Genomic DNA, 14,208 nt, shown 5'->3' on the forward strand with positions numbered 1-14,208 from the left:
TGCCTCTCAAGATATATCAGTAATGCTATCCCTGGTAACAGGGGGGGGTGTCTTCTCCTTGACTAGTGGAACCCTCACTTGTATGTAAACACTGACCTGGGTGCAGGTCAAGGAGGGAGACCCTTCGGGGAGTGGAAACTAATTGTATATAAAATCAACCTAGTTCTTGTTTTCTGCCTGCTGGTTCGAGCGTGCTACTTTGGTGGATTCTACAAGTTAAGCACACAAAATAGTAGTTGACTCACTATATATCATGGTCACTATTCAACTGCACTAATTTGTATAACTCAACCCCCTCGATTGAATGCAAAATACATCCTTGGACTTAAATGGACACTCTGTCCTCACATCCCAATTTCGCTGTAGTTAACTCTTAAACGCTTATACACTTGTAACATTAGGGCGGCACGGTGGCGCAGTGGTTAGCACTACTGCCTCACGGTGCAAAGGACCCGGGTTCCATCCCGGCCCCGGGTCACTGCCCGTATGGAGTTTGCACATTGCCCCCGTGTCTGCATAGGTCTCACCCCCACAAACCAAAGATGCACAGGATAGGTGGATTGGCCACACTTAATTGCCTCTTAATTGGAAAAAAAAAAGAATTGGGCACTTTAAATTTACTTTTAAAAATATATACCAGCAACATTAGCCACTGTATGGACCATATCCTCACCTGGTGCAATGTGGCACCAGTGGTCTTTCATAAATGAATGAATGAAATGTTATTGAGCAAATATATCATCTAATGTGCAGGGCAGTATTTCAGATGGTTAAGGAGTCCCTCACTAGTCATTGCATTATGTACTTACATTCTTCCTGAATAGAAACTGCACTTGCCATCTCTATAATTCAACCCCGATCCATGATTTAATACAAATCAAGTGTGTTACTGTACATATTAATATACCAGGAATTTCATGCATATCTTACTATTAATAACCAATGATCTAGCGACTTACTTAATAAGTTTGGAAATGTGAAATTCTGGCAGGATCGCAACAAGTCTTCTTAAACCAGGGTCTTTCAGTTCATTGCCAGACAAGCTGAAAAAAACCCAAAAATACTCCTGATAGCAAAATACATTCTAATTAAGATTCAGAGCTTGTTACAACGTAACCAGAGACGGTTGTGTATGCAATATAGTGAAGAATTTTCTTCAAGAGGCAATAACATAATTGGAAATGGATCAGGCTGGACTTCTGCCTGTCAGTCAACCGTGCCATGATCCTCACCCATTTTCCTTGATGCGGGGTCAACATGGAGTGGGTTTCTGTTGGTATCTCTGCTCGTCAGAGGGGCCCATCACATGCCAGAGAGGAAAAGGTCTTGGCGGGATCCTCCGTTCCAGCAGCCGGCCCGGCCAATGGGGCTTCCCATTGTGGCCACACCCACGCCGTTGGGAAGTCCGCGGGCGTGAGTGCGCTGCCGGCAAAGCGGAGAATCCCGCCGACGGAGAATCCCGCCCTGTGTTATTGTAGAGAGAAACCTGCTGCACCACATGAGATAGGGAGGGACCAATATTCCCTCTAAACTGAGTTCTCATGCGGCCAGATACAAGTTGTCCTTCTATAGTAAGTTTAAAGTGCGCACATACTTAAACAAATTAGCTTCACGTCACAAAAGTAGAGGGCATTTTGTTGGGTCTATTTGAAAGGAGGCAGAAGTCTTTTAAATATCCCTCCACTGAATTTTGGGTGGATTTTGAATGAGGTTACATGTAGCAGAGAGCCAATGAAAGGTGGGCCCAAAGTAGATCGGCAGCAGATCAAACATTGATAGCTAGAAACAAAACAACCAAACTAAATTGGAAATGGGTGGAAGAGATGCAATTCTATGTGAGTTGACTCAATTTTTCCAAAGTTTCAATCGATCTTCCTCTGAATTTATTGGGATTGAGTGGGAGAATCCCCAGGGGAAGTTCATTCTCCCAGCTTTCTGGAAATCTTACTAATCCAGCCACTGCAGTCCACAAATTTAACTCCAGTGCTGTGTAGCCCTGGATTCCTGTCATGTTCACAAATTTTAATTATTCTTTATCCAGTGTTTCGCTGTTGATGGCAGTTTGCATTAAAAGTCACTTTTCCACTTGGAAACCATTCAGCATGTATAGACCAGCATCCATAAATACAAAATAGGAGTGGAAGTAGGCCATTCGGCCCTCTCAGGCCTCCCCCGCCATTTGATACGATCGTGGCTGATCTGATGATGTTCCAAGTTCCACATTCCCATCTACCCCACGACTCACATTAGAATCAACATGTCAGCCAAAAGCGATGAGGAATGCATTTGTGGATCAGAAAGACAAAAAAAAAACACATTCAGAAGGAAGAGAAAGAAAGAGAGAGAGATGTTGGATGCTCGGAACTGATGAAAGAAGAACATAAGCCAAGATGTAGCTTCAGCTTTTCTTTGCACTGATGAGCTGTGGCACTCATTTCAATTGCTTTGATCCTCACAAGACTGGGAAGTTTAAAGATATCATGAAGAAGCTATTGGACTTACTCGAGAGATGACAGCTGTGGACAGCAATGTAGTATCCTGTGGAGATCTTGAACATGCTGTGCAGCTAATTTGCAGTTCACAAGACTGGAAAAGAAAAATATCTGATAAACACCAGTGTTACCAATCTCATCATCCAATACATTTTTCAGTACAATCACTCTTCCCCTTCAGCGCTCAATACTCTGTATTGTAAGGAGTTAGCCAAGCTTTAACTGGTAGCACGCTTGCCTCAGAGTCACAAGATCATGTGTTCAAGTGTCGGGAAAACAGAGGTAGTTTTAAATTATCTATATTTGATTTGTTAAATATTAGAAATAAGGTATCATTTTAAGTGGGTTTAATTTAGTGTTTCTGTGTAAAGAGTAAACCTACAGTTAGATTCATGCCAGACAAAGGTGCTTGCATCTTGGTGTTTGGTTTCAATTAAACCTGTGCTTCTATTGAGTCAGAGAAGGCTATGGTGTGAAAAGTTAACATGTTGGAAGAAGCATAAGGTTGTTGCCTAGTAACCAGTGGTACCTTTAGGGTAGGAATGCTTTTTGAGTGTAGTTCTAATTAATAGCAGCTGGTTTTAGAAAGGTAGAGAGGGGCAACTCTCAGCTTTGTGAGAAGCAAAGCTGTACCTTAGAGTAGTGGTTAAGATAACAAATGCTGGCAAGGACGGTGTCGAGGGTGGTGGGATCCAGGGTCAAACCAGGATGGGTCTAGCGATTTTTGGGGTTGGGGTGGAGCCGGGGGTACAGGAGGCGAGGGAGGCCGGAGTACTGGCCTTTGCGTCCCTAGTTGCGCGAAGGATACTGATACAGTGGAAGGACGCGAGGCCTCCAAGCGTGGAAACTTGGATTAATGACATGGCAAGCTTTATCCAGTTGGAAAGGGTCAAATTCGCCCTGAGAGGGTCGGTACAAGGGTTCTTCAGGCGGTGGCAGCCTTTCCTCGACTTTTTGGCTCAAAGATAGGGTGCAGAGGTCGCAGCAGCAGCAACCAGGGGGGGGGGGGGGGGGGGGGGGGGGCAACAACGGGTGTGGTGGGCTATTTTAGGTTGTAATGCGGACAAATTTGTTCGCAGTTCATGTTTGATGTTAATTGTTGCTTTGTTTGTTTTTGGGGGGGGAGGGGGGAGGGACAGCGCGCGCGGGGGGTCAGGCGGGGGGGGGGATATTTGTTAAGAGGGAATATTTTGTAATAGTCTATGGTTAGGGGGGGTAAATATTTTCATGTAAAAAAATCTCTTCAATAAAAATTATTTATAAAAAAAAAGATAACAAATGCAAGAAACTTAAAGAAAAGCTAGTTCAGGAAATTAGAGAAATGTTTCCGAGAAGTCTAAGTTAAAAAAAACGAAGAGGAACTGCTTTTGGGAACAGAATACTCTTTACAAAAATCAAAGCCAGACCTGAAGAGAAGAGCTGATGAGGTTGGCTACAGACAAGTCACATATCTAAAGCAATCATAAGATTTGGTGTGCTTATTTCCAGTGTTTAAAGCAATTAATATTCTGTTGGGGATTTAGTAATCGAGTTTGTGCGCCTGTAGCAAGTGTATGCACAAACCGGCTGAGGTCAGGGTACTTCAAGCTTCACCGGGGAACGAGGCAGGGGTGTCCCCTCTCCCCGTTACTATTTGCCCTAGCTATAGAACCACTAGCTATGGCGCTGAGACAGAGAGTGGGGGCTGGAGGGCGCACTGTTTAGGGTGTTTTGGGGGGATTGCAACGGGGGGGAAGAGAGGGGCCCTGTAAAGGGGGCCCTGCACTTGGTACCTTTTGGCGGGAGATCGGGGCCTCTGATAGGGGGATGGGCTAGGGGCTGGTTACGGGACTTGAAAGGGCACGGTGGGATACAATTAGGTTCATGGGTCCCTGGCGTGTGGGGGGAGGGCCCGAGCGCTGGGACGGGAGACAGGTAGGCGCCAAGGGCAGGGGTCAGTGTGGCTAGCGTAGGTCAGGGGGCACCAGGGAGAGTCGGAGGTGGGGCGGGGCGGGCTAGGGCCAAGCGCAGGGCTGACCTGGCAGGTCAGGCCGTGGGGGGGCAGGGGAGGCCTGGGGGGAGAGGGTTAGGGCCATGTAAGTTTAGTTGTATATGTGTGGCATGGGCAAACAGAGCTGGCAGGGGAAGTGCCTTATTAACATGTTTATTCTTTCCCACTGTTCGTATTCACTATGTTAAGGCTCTTTGCACAGGGCCATTTTTCTCTCTGTAACTGTTACAAAGTTGTGTTAAATAAAAAAACTCAAAAAAAAAGCTATGGCGCAGAGAGCCTCGAGGAACTGGCGGGGACTGGTTCAGTGGGGGTGGAACATCGGGTCTCGCTAAGTGCTGATGATTTGCTCCTGTACATTTCAGACCCTGTGGAGGGGATGGGGGAGGTTCTGCGGATCCTGAGGGATTTTGATAGTTTTTCAGCGTACAAACTGAACATGGGAAAAAACAAGTTGTTTGTGATCCAGGCCAAGGGGCAGGAGGAGAGACTGAAAGAGCTGCCGCTCAGGATGGTAGAGAAAAGTTTTTGTTACCTGGGTACCAGGTGGCCAGGAAATGGGATGCGCTGCACAGGCTCAACCAGACCCGGTTGGTGGAGCAAATGGAAGGGGACTTTAAAAGGTGGGACAAGCTCCCACTGTCACTGGCAGGGAGGGTGCAGACCGTGAAAATGACTGTCCTCCCCAGATTTCTGTTTGGCTTTCAGTGCCTCCCCATCTTCATCCCGAAGGCCTTTTTTAAGCGGGTGAGTAGGATCATTACGGGCTTTGTGTAGGCGAATAAGACCCCGCGAGTAAGGAGATCGCTGTTGGAGCGCAGTCGGGGGGTGAGTTGGCCCTGCCAAACTTTTGCAACTATTACTGGGGGGGGGGGGGGGGGGGGGGGGGGGGGCATGGGAGCAGCTGGAGGCGGCGTCTTGTAAAGGTACTAGTCTGGGAGCTTTGATAACGGTTCCTTTGCCGTTCTCGCCGACCCGTTACTCCACGAGTCCGGTGGTGGTGGCAACACTGGGGATCTGGGGACAGTGGAGGAGGTACAAGAAGGTGGAAGGAACGCCGATCTGGACCCGATATGCAACAACCACAGGTTTGTCCCGGGTAGGATGGATGGTGGGTTCCAGAGCTGGCAGAGGGCAGGCATCAGAAGGATGGGAGATCTGTTCATAGATGGAAGCTTTCCCAGTTTGAAGGCACTAGAAGACAAATTTAATCTGGCGCCAGGAAACAGCTTTAAATATCTGCAAGTACGAGCCTTCCTGAAAAAACAGGTAATGGCCTTTCTGACGCTGCCGCCACTGAGGATACAGGACAGGGTGGTCTCCGGCACCTGGGTGGGGGAGGGGAGGGTGTCGGATATCTACCAGGAACTACAGGAGGCGGTGGAAACACCGGTGGAGGAGCTCAAGGACAAGTGGGAGGAGGAGCTAGGTGAGGAGTTGGAAGCGGGTCTGTGGGCAGAGGTCCTGGGCAGGGTTAATTCCTCCTCATCATGTGCCAAGCTCAGTCTAATTCAATTTAAGGTGGTCCATCGGGCACACATGACGGCAGCGAGAATGAGCAAGTTTTTTGGGGTAGAAGACAGTTGTATGAGGTGCAAGGGCAGCCCTGCAAACCATGTCCACATGTTTTGGGCATGCCCGGAGCTTAGAGAGTTTTGGCAAGGGTTCGCGAGGGCAATGTCCAAGGTGCTCAACACACGGGTGGTGCCGAGTCCAGAGATAGCGACCTTTGGAGTGTCAGAAGACCCGGGAGTTCAGGGGGCGAAAGAGGCCGACGTCTTGGCCTTTGCCTCCCTAGAAGCCCGGAGACGGATTTTATTAATGTGGAGGGACTCGAAGCCCCCAAGTGTAGAGACTTGGGTTACCGATATGGCTGGGTTTCTCAGTCTTGAGAAAATAAAGTTTGCCTGAAGAGGTTCTACACTAGGGTTCTCGCGGAGGCGGCAGCCGTTCGTCGACTTTCTCGGGGAAAATTAAAATGTCAGCAGCAGCAGCAATCCGTAGGGGGAGGGGGGGTTGAGTGCTTCATTGGGATGGTGTGGGAAGACTGGGTCTTCCCTTTGTTATGATGGTTACTACTGTTTTATTGTGAAAAATTCTGCCAAACCTTAATAAAAATACTTTTAAAAAAAGAGAAATCGAGTTTGTGTAAAAGCATTGAAGACAAAGGAAACCTAAAAAGAGAGGGGGAAACGTAATAGTGCTGGACTATTTTAACAATTGGAGCAGAAGCTTTGTTTGAAAGGATAGTTGAAAGACCTGGAGACGGTTTTGAATGCAAACATCATTTGAAAGAAGTTTTAAAGGATGTCTTTTTCAGAGTGGAGTGTGGAAACCCACATGTGACATACAATCTTCTGAATGGAGAATGTGAGAGAAATCCATGGATTTGTTGAGTGGTATTGGCCACTTGGTTTCAGAACGGGATGTTATCTTTAAAAATTGTATACATTTGTGAAGCTGAGGAGAGGGGGGAGTAAAGGAGTGCTGGGCTGGTAGGGGCTGGTTTAGCTCACTCAGCTAAATCGCTGGCTTTTAAAGCAGACCAAGCAGGCCAGCAGCACGGTTCGATTCCCGTACCAGCCTACCCGAACAGGCGCCGGAATGTGGCGACTAGGGGCTTCTCACAGTAACTTCATTGAAGCCTACTCGTGACAATAAGCGATTTTCATTTCATTTTTCATTTCATCATAATAAAACTTTTTATGTGCAATAAATGTATTTTCTTTGTTGTTAAAAATAAACGGCAGTCCTCTGACTCTGTTCCTCCATGTTTTCTGAACAAAATTAAATGTTACAATCTTTTGAGCCATTCTGGAATCTTCCCGTCCAGTAACAACATCAATTAGGATCATAACACAAGTCGCACTCCAGAGATCTAGCCCCTAGTCTAAGCTAACGCTCCACTGCAATTCTGAGGGAGTGATGGATGGTTGGACAAGATGTTAAACCAAGGATCCATTTGCCCTCTAAGGTGGGCATAAAAGATTCCAGAACACCATTCCGAGGAGGAGCAGGGGAGTTCTTCCCGTTGTCCTGGCCACCGTTGGTCTCCCAACCAGAATCACCATATTGTTGTTTGTGGGAGCTTACTGTGCACAAATTGGCTGCATTCATTTCCCACTTGACAACAACGACTGCTCTTCAAAAGATATTTCATTGGCTGGAGCGAGCTTTAACTCATAGGTGGGCTGCGAAAGGCGCTATATAAATTCAAGTTCTCTCTTTTTTCTATGAAGTGGGTGTACTCATGCTGTCAGCCTCTTCTTGATATGGCAACTCACAAACTATGGTCACATGTAAATTTATTCCTTCCCATCCTCTGACGCAGTGGACTGGCACATTATACGCCAAACAAATTAAACAGATCCTAAAAGATCAAATACAGCTGGCGGGGGGGGGGGGGGGGGGGGGGGGGTCAACGATTGATGAAAAGTCTTGTCGTTGTTGCACTGAGTAAAGAGTCACCATGTGGATTCACTGCAAGCAGCCGTTACTCAATTAACTTCACTGACACTTCCCCAACAGGAACAGAAAAATGGAAGTCTTGTGAGATTGGAAGAATGAGAGGTGATCCTATTGAAACATCTAAGATCCTGAGGGGACTTGACAGGATCACCTCTCATTCTTCCATTCTCCAACGAGATTGGGGCGCCATTTTTAAATGCCGACCCCCGGTTTTACTCTTCTGATGTGCCTGGAGGATGGGTCCACGGATTAGGAGTGGGGCATGAGGGCGGCACGGTGGCACAGTGGTTAGCATTGCTGCCTACGGCGCTGAGGACCCGGGTTCGAATCCCGGCCCTGGGTCACTGTCCGTGTGGAGTTTGCACATTCTCCCCGTGTCTGCGTGGGTTTCACCCCCACAACCCAAAGATGTGCAGGTTAGGTGAATTGGCCACACTAAATTGCCCCTTAATTGGAAAAAATGAATTGGATACACTAAATTTATAAAAAAAAAGGAGTGGGGCATGAAGGAAAGGGTTGCTTGAACAGAAAAATCTTGGTGGTGTGCCACAGGATAAGATGATGGAGGGCAAGGGGCCTGCTCTGCCAGCCCAGTGTTCAATGGAACAGTTGATAGAATTCCTTAATGCAAAATTTTGCCAGAAGAGGAAAGAGGCCCTGGAAGACCTGGCCAAGGTGGTGGAGACAATTAAGTCGGGGATTGAGAGAGTGGAGCAGAGGTTGGAGTCCCAGGGATGGCCAATCCAGAAAGGGGAGGAGACGGTGGGAGAGCACAAGGAGCCGCTGGCCTCGTTGGAGGCCGAGATGAAGGTCATGCAGGAGACCACAAATGCCACCTGGGCACCTTGGCACTGTCAGGCTGGCACCTGGGTGGCACTGCCAGGGTGCCCAGGTGGCACTGCCAGGGTGCCAGGCTCCCTTCTCAGCGGTTAAAATGCCATCAGGGTCTGAATGGCATCATAGGATGTTAATTACTGTAATATCCACCACATTTTCAAACGGATGCAAAAGCTACCAAGTTTTATCCGGACATTATTGATTGTAGGACAGCTTAGCTCTGTCTAAGTCTGCTGCTTTTTGCCTTTACACTGTCAATAGCCTTGGGTAAATTCACACAGGGTTGCTGTTCCATACCTGGTGCTGCTCCTGCAGTGCCTTTCCGCACTCTTCATTGAAGCAAGATTGGTTCCCTAGCTGGACAATGCCAGAGGAGAGGAATGTGATTTGTCACTATGCATGTAGTGGGATAGAACTCTGCTGCCACAGCCACTCTGGGCCTCATGACTGTCTGGGTCTGACCCACCTGACAATGGATGTTGTCTGCAACAGGTAAGTACCTGAGGACAAGACTGAGTAGGTTACTTCATTCACTACCAGATGCAGGTCCATAAAACCACTCCTGGTGTTGACTTTGGGATCCATATTTGGAGGATATTTTATGACTCATTTCCCCCCAAACAGTCCTCGACAAGAGTATTGCTTTGCCAACAGAATGGGAGCAATAAGTGGTAATCTGCAGGAGCTTTTTATGGCCTTGTGTTACAGAAGTGCCACAACATACCTCGCACTGCAAATTCCCAATATTACTACGCCCCAATGGAGGTTTCAGAACTTATGGGCCGGGATTCTCCGAGCCTCCGTGCTGAAATCGCGCTTTGGTGCGGGGGCGGAGAATGGGACGTCGGACCTGCGATCGGGTCCGACACGGAACGCAAACCTCCGGCAACGGAGAATCAGCGGCAGTCGCGCACGTGCGGTCGACGCGGCGCCGATCGAGGGCCATTGAAAGAGGCCCCCGTGGCGATTGTCCACGGCTGACCCGCCGGCGTGGTTCACATATGGTTCCACCCGGTGGGAGCTCAGCGCCGCGGCTGCGGTGGCTGTCCTGGTGGGGGCCAGGGGGATCAGTTTCCAGGGGAGGCGCCTCCACGATAGCCAGGCCCGTGATCGGGGCCATTGATTGGCGGGCACGCGCGATCAGGGGGGCCCTACCTTCTTCCGCGCTGACCCGGTGTGTGGGTCCGCCATGTCGCGCAGCCTCGCAGGGAAGCGGCTGGCGTGCGCATGCGTGGACCCACGGCCAGCAGTGCAGGGCCGCGTATCGGCAGCTGGAGCAGAGCAGAACACTCCGGCGCATGCTTTCCCCCTGTGGGCCATGGAATCACTGGGCCAAGAGGCCCGTTGACGTCAGCTTAAAAAAGCACTCCGGTGTTTACGTCAGCGTCAACACTTAGTTGTGTTTTTGGAGATTCCCGGCCATGATCTACCTCACACTATCTGGACTCTCCAAGTGAAATGTTCTACATAGTTACTCCCTCACCTAATGATAACCAAGTTAAATGTCAGATTATTCACCGGGCTACCTTCCACTGGCAACATGCCCGACTCCCAGTAAAAAGCAGCCTGTGTGTTCCTCCTAACTTTAACCCTCCTCTCCTGATGTTGCTTTCCAACACTGGTGTTAGGTCCATAGATGGCAGCACCTCTCATCTGGTTACTCTGTCCTTCAACTGTTTACTGCCCTTATCTGTCCTGTGTTTAGTGAGACTTTGGGTTTGCACTCTGCTGCCCCCCCCCCCCTCCCCCTCCCCCCGCTCCCTCTTGCTTCTTTGTTCAACATTAAAAACATGAAGGTAGGGGAAGTTTCTGATATGATTCAATTCACATGTCCTTCCAGACTGCAGCACATTGATAAGAGAAAGATCAACGCCTATTGCTGGAAAGTCCCCTCATCGAGAGTAAAGAGAAAGCATCTGTTTCCATTTTCAGTTTGAATACTCTGGTCCTACTGGAGCATCCTGGAACCACACCAAAATGCTCTGGCAGCCAATCAGAACAGAACTGTGACACTTCCTTCACAAGACAGCACAGCTAGCTGGTTCAGAGTTAGGCGACAAATCCATCGCAGTGTTCACCGGTACGGTTTAACGGCAGGTGCAACAATAATAATGCTGAATAACCTCTTAACTACTTCCAGGCTAACTTTCACTTCCCGCTGCAAAGTCACCAGAGTCATCTCCCTATCTCTAGCAGATTCACATTGAGGAACGCTTTGAAAAGCAGTTCAGCAATGCCACCTCAGAATGCTGGTACTGGGGCCCTGTGCCAATTCTATTGTTGGTTGGGTTACAATGCCACACTGGAGCAAAGATTATTGACTACTCATGCATAGGATTGCACACACACAGACACATACACACACAAACAACATACACACACAAGCACCGCAACACACACACGCACGCACAATATAAGGTTCATCCCCAGGGGCAGCATTTTTCATTCCCCCATTTCTGACGGGTTTACAGACAGGTGGCGGTCATGAAATGCTTTGGATGGCCTTTCCAATGGGCTCTCACCCGCCCTGTCTGCTCTGCAATTTTACAGTGGGACGGGCAAGACCTAAGCCAACCCATCCACCCTTGCTCCAATTGAGGCCATGAAGTGGCCAATTAAAGACCACTTACAGGCCGTTACCACCAGCCTCAGTTTCTGGGAGGTGTCCAGCGACAGAGGGGAAAGCCCTCAAAACGACCCTACTCTGGCTTTGGGTGGGAAGAAGGAGGGTGTTCCACCCCCTACCGCCCCCAAACACTCTGGCTGCCACTAGCCTCTCCACCAATGCCTCTGCCCACCAATCCCCCCTCCTCGCTGGTCCTCATGTCCCCTCCCTACCCTGAGACTCCCAAAACTTACCTGGTCCTGTAATCCCAGAATTTAGGCCCTGGGGACTGCTTGCAGTCTCAGTCCTGCCACTGTAGCTTCTGGCACGACAAGGTTAGCGGTGCCTGCCAATCAGATTGACTGGCAGCTGTCTGAGGTGGGTCTTCCTCCTGACTGAGGGGCAGACCTATCTCCAGCCAATTAACCTGTGTTGGACAGAGCAGGTAATATTGATGGGGATGTGCTCTCCACTGGCTCTGGATGACAGGTCGGGAAGCTCTACCATTCAGAAAAATCCAGGCCGAGCAAACTGCTGTGAACATACCCGGAGGAAAGTCATATGGGCTTTAACAGAGAACTGGATATTTTGTAAAAATACACTTAATTATCAGAGATAGTGGGGCGTGGGGGAGGGGGAGAGGCAGTTTGATTGGGCAGGATGTTCAGAGGCATGAGGTCATGTGAGGAAATCTCCAGGGATGTGTCCAGGCAGAGTTCGTAACCAGAGCTGAGCTGTCCGATCTCAGGAAGTCAGAGAAGATGGCTGCCCATGCCTTTGCTGGGATTGGCTGCCAGAGGTGGGGGTCACTGGAGGACCTCAACCCCTTGGCTTAATCCAGAACCTCCAGCAATGGCTCCTTGTTGGTCTTAAAATGACAGCAAGAGCATCATAAATAAACCCAGCCTGGATAACCCATGGAAAAGTGAACACATCAGAGGCACATCATTCCATTCTTGCAGGTGTCGTGTCTGACCGAGGTGAACAGACACAATTAACGGCAGCCTTCCGTGTGGGCCACTCACAAACTTGTGCACAAATCAGGGGAAGAAGTTTCACCCTGTTTACAGTAAATAAGTTGCAGAGTTCACCAAAAGCAATCACCACACCCAATAGGAATTGCACATAAACACCGAGTTAAGAAACAATGGCTAACTCTCTCTGTTGCTGTGTGGATCAGGCACAAGCCGTGTGCTTGAACAGAACACATCAGGTAAAAAATAATGGAGATACATTTTCAGCTTGCCACCTGGGTGTAAGCTGGCACCAATCAACTGCCCACAATAGAAACTGTCTCCTTCTCATCTCTATTCAAATGTGCAGAGATAGAACCGGCTGAATTCTATCCTGGCCATCTACCGAATCAGCGTAACACTGGGCTGGCAAGCTGAAAATCCACTTCAATTGCTTAGATTCCACATGTTGTGGCAATTCTGGGGAGAGTAGCCCCAGAAAATTCCCTTCTTCTGCAAGCAATTTCCTCTCCCATTTGTTTATCACACTTGCCCGTATATGGGTGGGTATATTACATTCAGATGCAAATGAAGGAATACATCGCCAATTTATTTCCCACAATTATGCTCTCTGGATGCTGGCATAAGTTGGGGAGGGGGGAACATCAGGAAAAATCTTGCATCGAAAGAGATGCAGTGCAGGATTCTCCATTGGCTGACGTCGAAATCGGGGAACACGTTTGGGTGGAGAATAGGTTCCGACGCCGAAATTGCGGCAGCATTCTCCGTCACCGCGGCAGTGGCGTCAATGCGGTCCGGAACCCACGTACAGTAAACGCAGTGGGCCTGACCTGGTATTCTCTGCCGATTCTCCACCTCCAATCGACTGAGTTCCCGACGGCGCGGGAACCGTGAAACCGGCGATATGGTTGCTGAGGGAGAGAGAAGGGTACGGAAAGTGTCGAACCCGCCGTAATTTGCTGACAGTGGTGCCGCTGACTGCGGGGCCGGGGGGGGGGGGGGGGGGGGGGGGGGGCGGAGAGTAGCAGGGGGTGGCCAGGAGCTGGGCTGTGGGGTCGGTGGAGCCAGCGACACCCACATCCCATAAAATGAATAAAAATAAAAGATACACAGAGAGAAATGACTGAACCCAAAGGGCTGAATCGGAAAATGGTCTTTAGACTGACGCACCCAAATTGATAGCACTTGACTCTGCGCCAATTTGCGGCACAGACCATGTCAGCTCTTGTTGAAAGAACACGCTTGCTCCATCACCAGTGATATTCAGCAGCCGCCAGCTGTCAAACAATAGAAGTTCGCAGGGCAAGTGATCGATAAGAGTACTAAAGGAATGAGTGAGCAAGTGTCATGGAGGATCAGAACATAGCTAAGCACATTTAGTGGAACATTCCAGCATTTGAACTTGACAACATTAACAGCTCCTGGGAGTGACAGGGCAGCACTCAACCTGAAACTGAAACCTTATAGTTAAAATGTTTAAATATCGTGTAGCAGCTTACAAGATCTTACATGGGCAGCATGGTAGCACAAGTGGATAGCACGGTGGCTTCACAGGCCAGGGTCCCAGGTTCGATTCCCTGCTGGGTCACTGTCTGTGCAGAGTCTGCACGTTCTCCCCGTGTCTAAATGGGTTTCCTCCGGGTGCTACGGTTTCCTCCCACAGTCCAAAGATGTGCAGGTTAGGTGGATTGGCCATGGTAAATTGCCCTTAGTGACCAAAAAGGATAGGAGGGGTTATTGGGTTACGGGGATAGGGTGGAAGTGAGGGCTTAAATGGGTCGGTGCAGACTTGATTGTCCGAATGGCCTCCTTCTGCACTATATGTTCTATAAATGTCTATAA

The 14,208-nt window shown here is 49.0% G+C and overlaps 1 protein-coding gene across 1 annotated transcript in view; it reads right to left on the bottom strand.

Annotated features, from left to right (window-relative positions):
* Positions 1-14,208, bottom strand: part of nlrc5 (NLR family, CARD domain containing 5) — a 238,677-nt gene that overhangs the window by 136,483 nt on the left and 87,986 nt on the right. Inside the window, exons 13-14 of the mRNA XM_038806870.1 lie at positions 2,503-2,586; positions 960-1,043 (exon numbers count right to left, since the gene is read on the bottom strand). Of these exons, the coding sequence (XP_038662798.1) occupies positions 960-1,043; positions 2,503-2,586 (168 nt within the window). The remainder of the gene's footprint in view (positions 1-959; positions 1,044-2,502; positions 2,587-14,208) is intronic.

Source organism: Scyliorhinus canicula, chromosome 9 (assembly GCF_902713615.1).
Source record: "Scyliorhinus canicula chromosome 9, sScyCan1.1, whole genome shotgun sequence".
Lineage (NCBI taxonomy): Eukaryota > Metazoa > Chordata > Chondrichthyes > Carcharhiniformes > Scyliorhinidae > Scyliorhinus > Scyliorhinus canicula.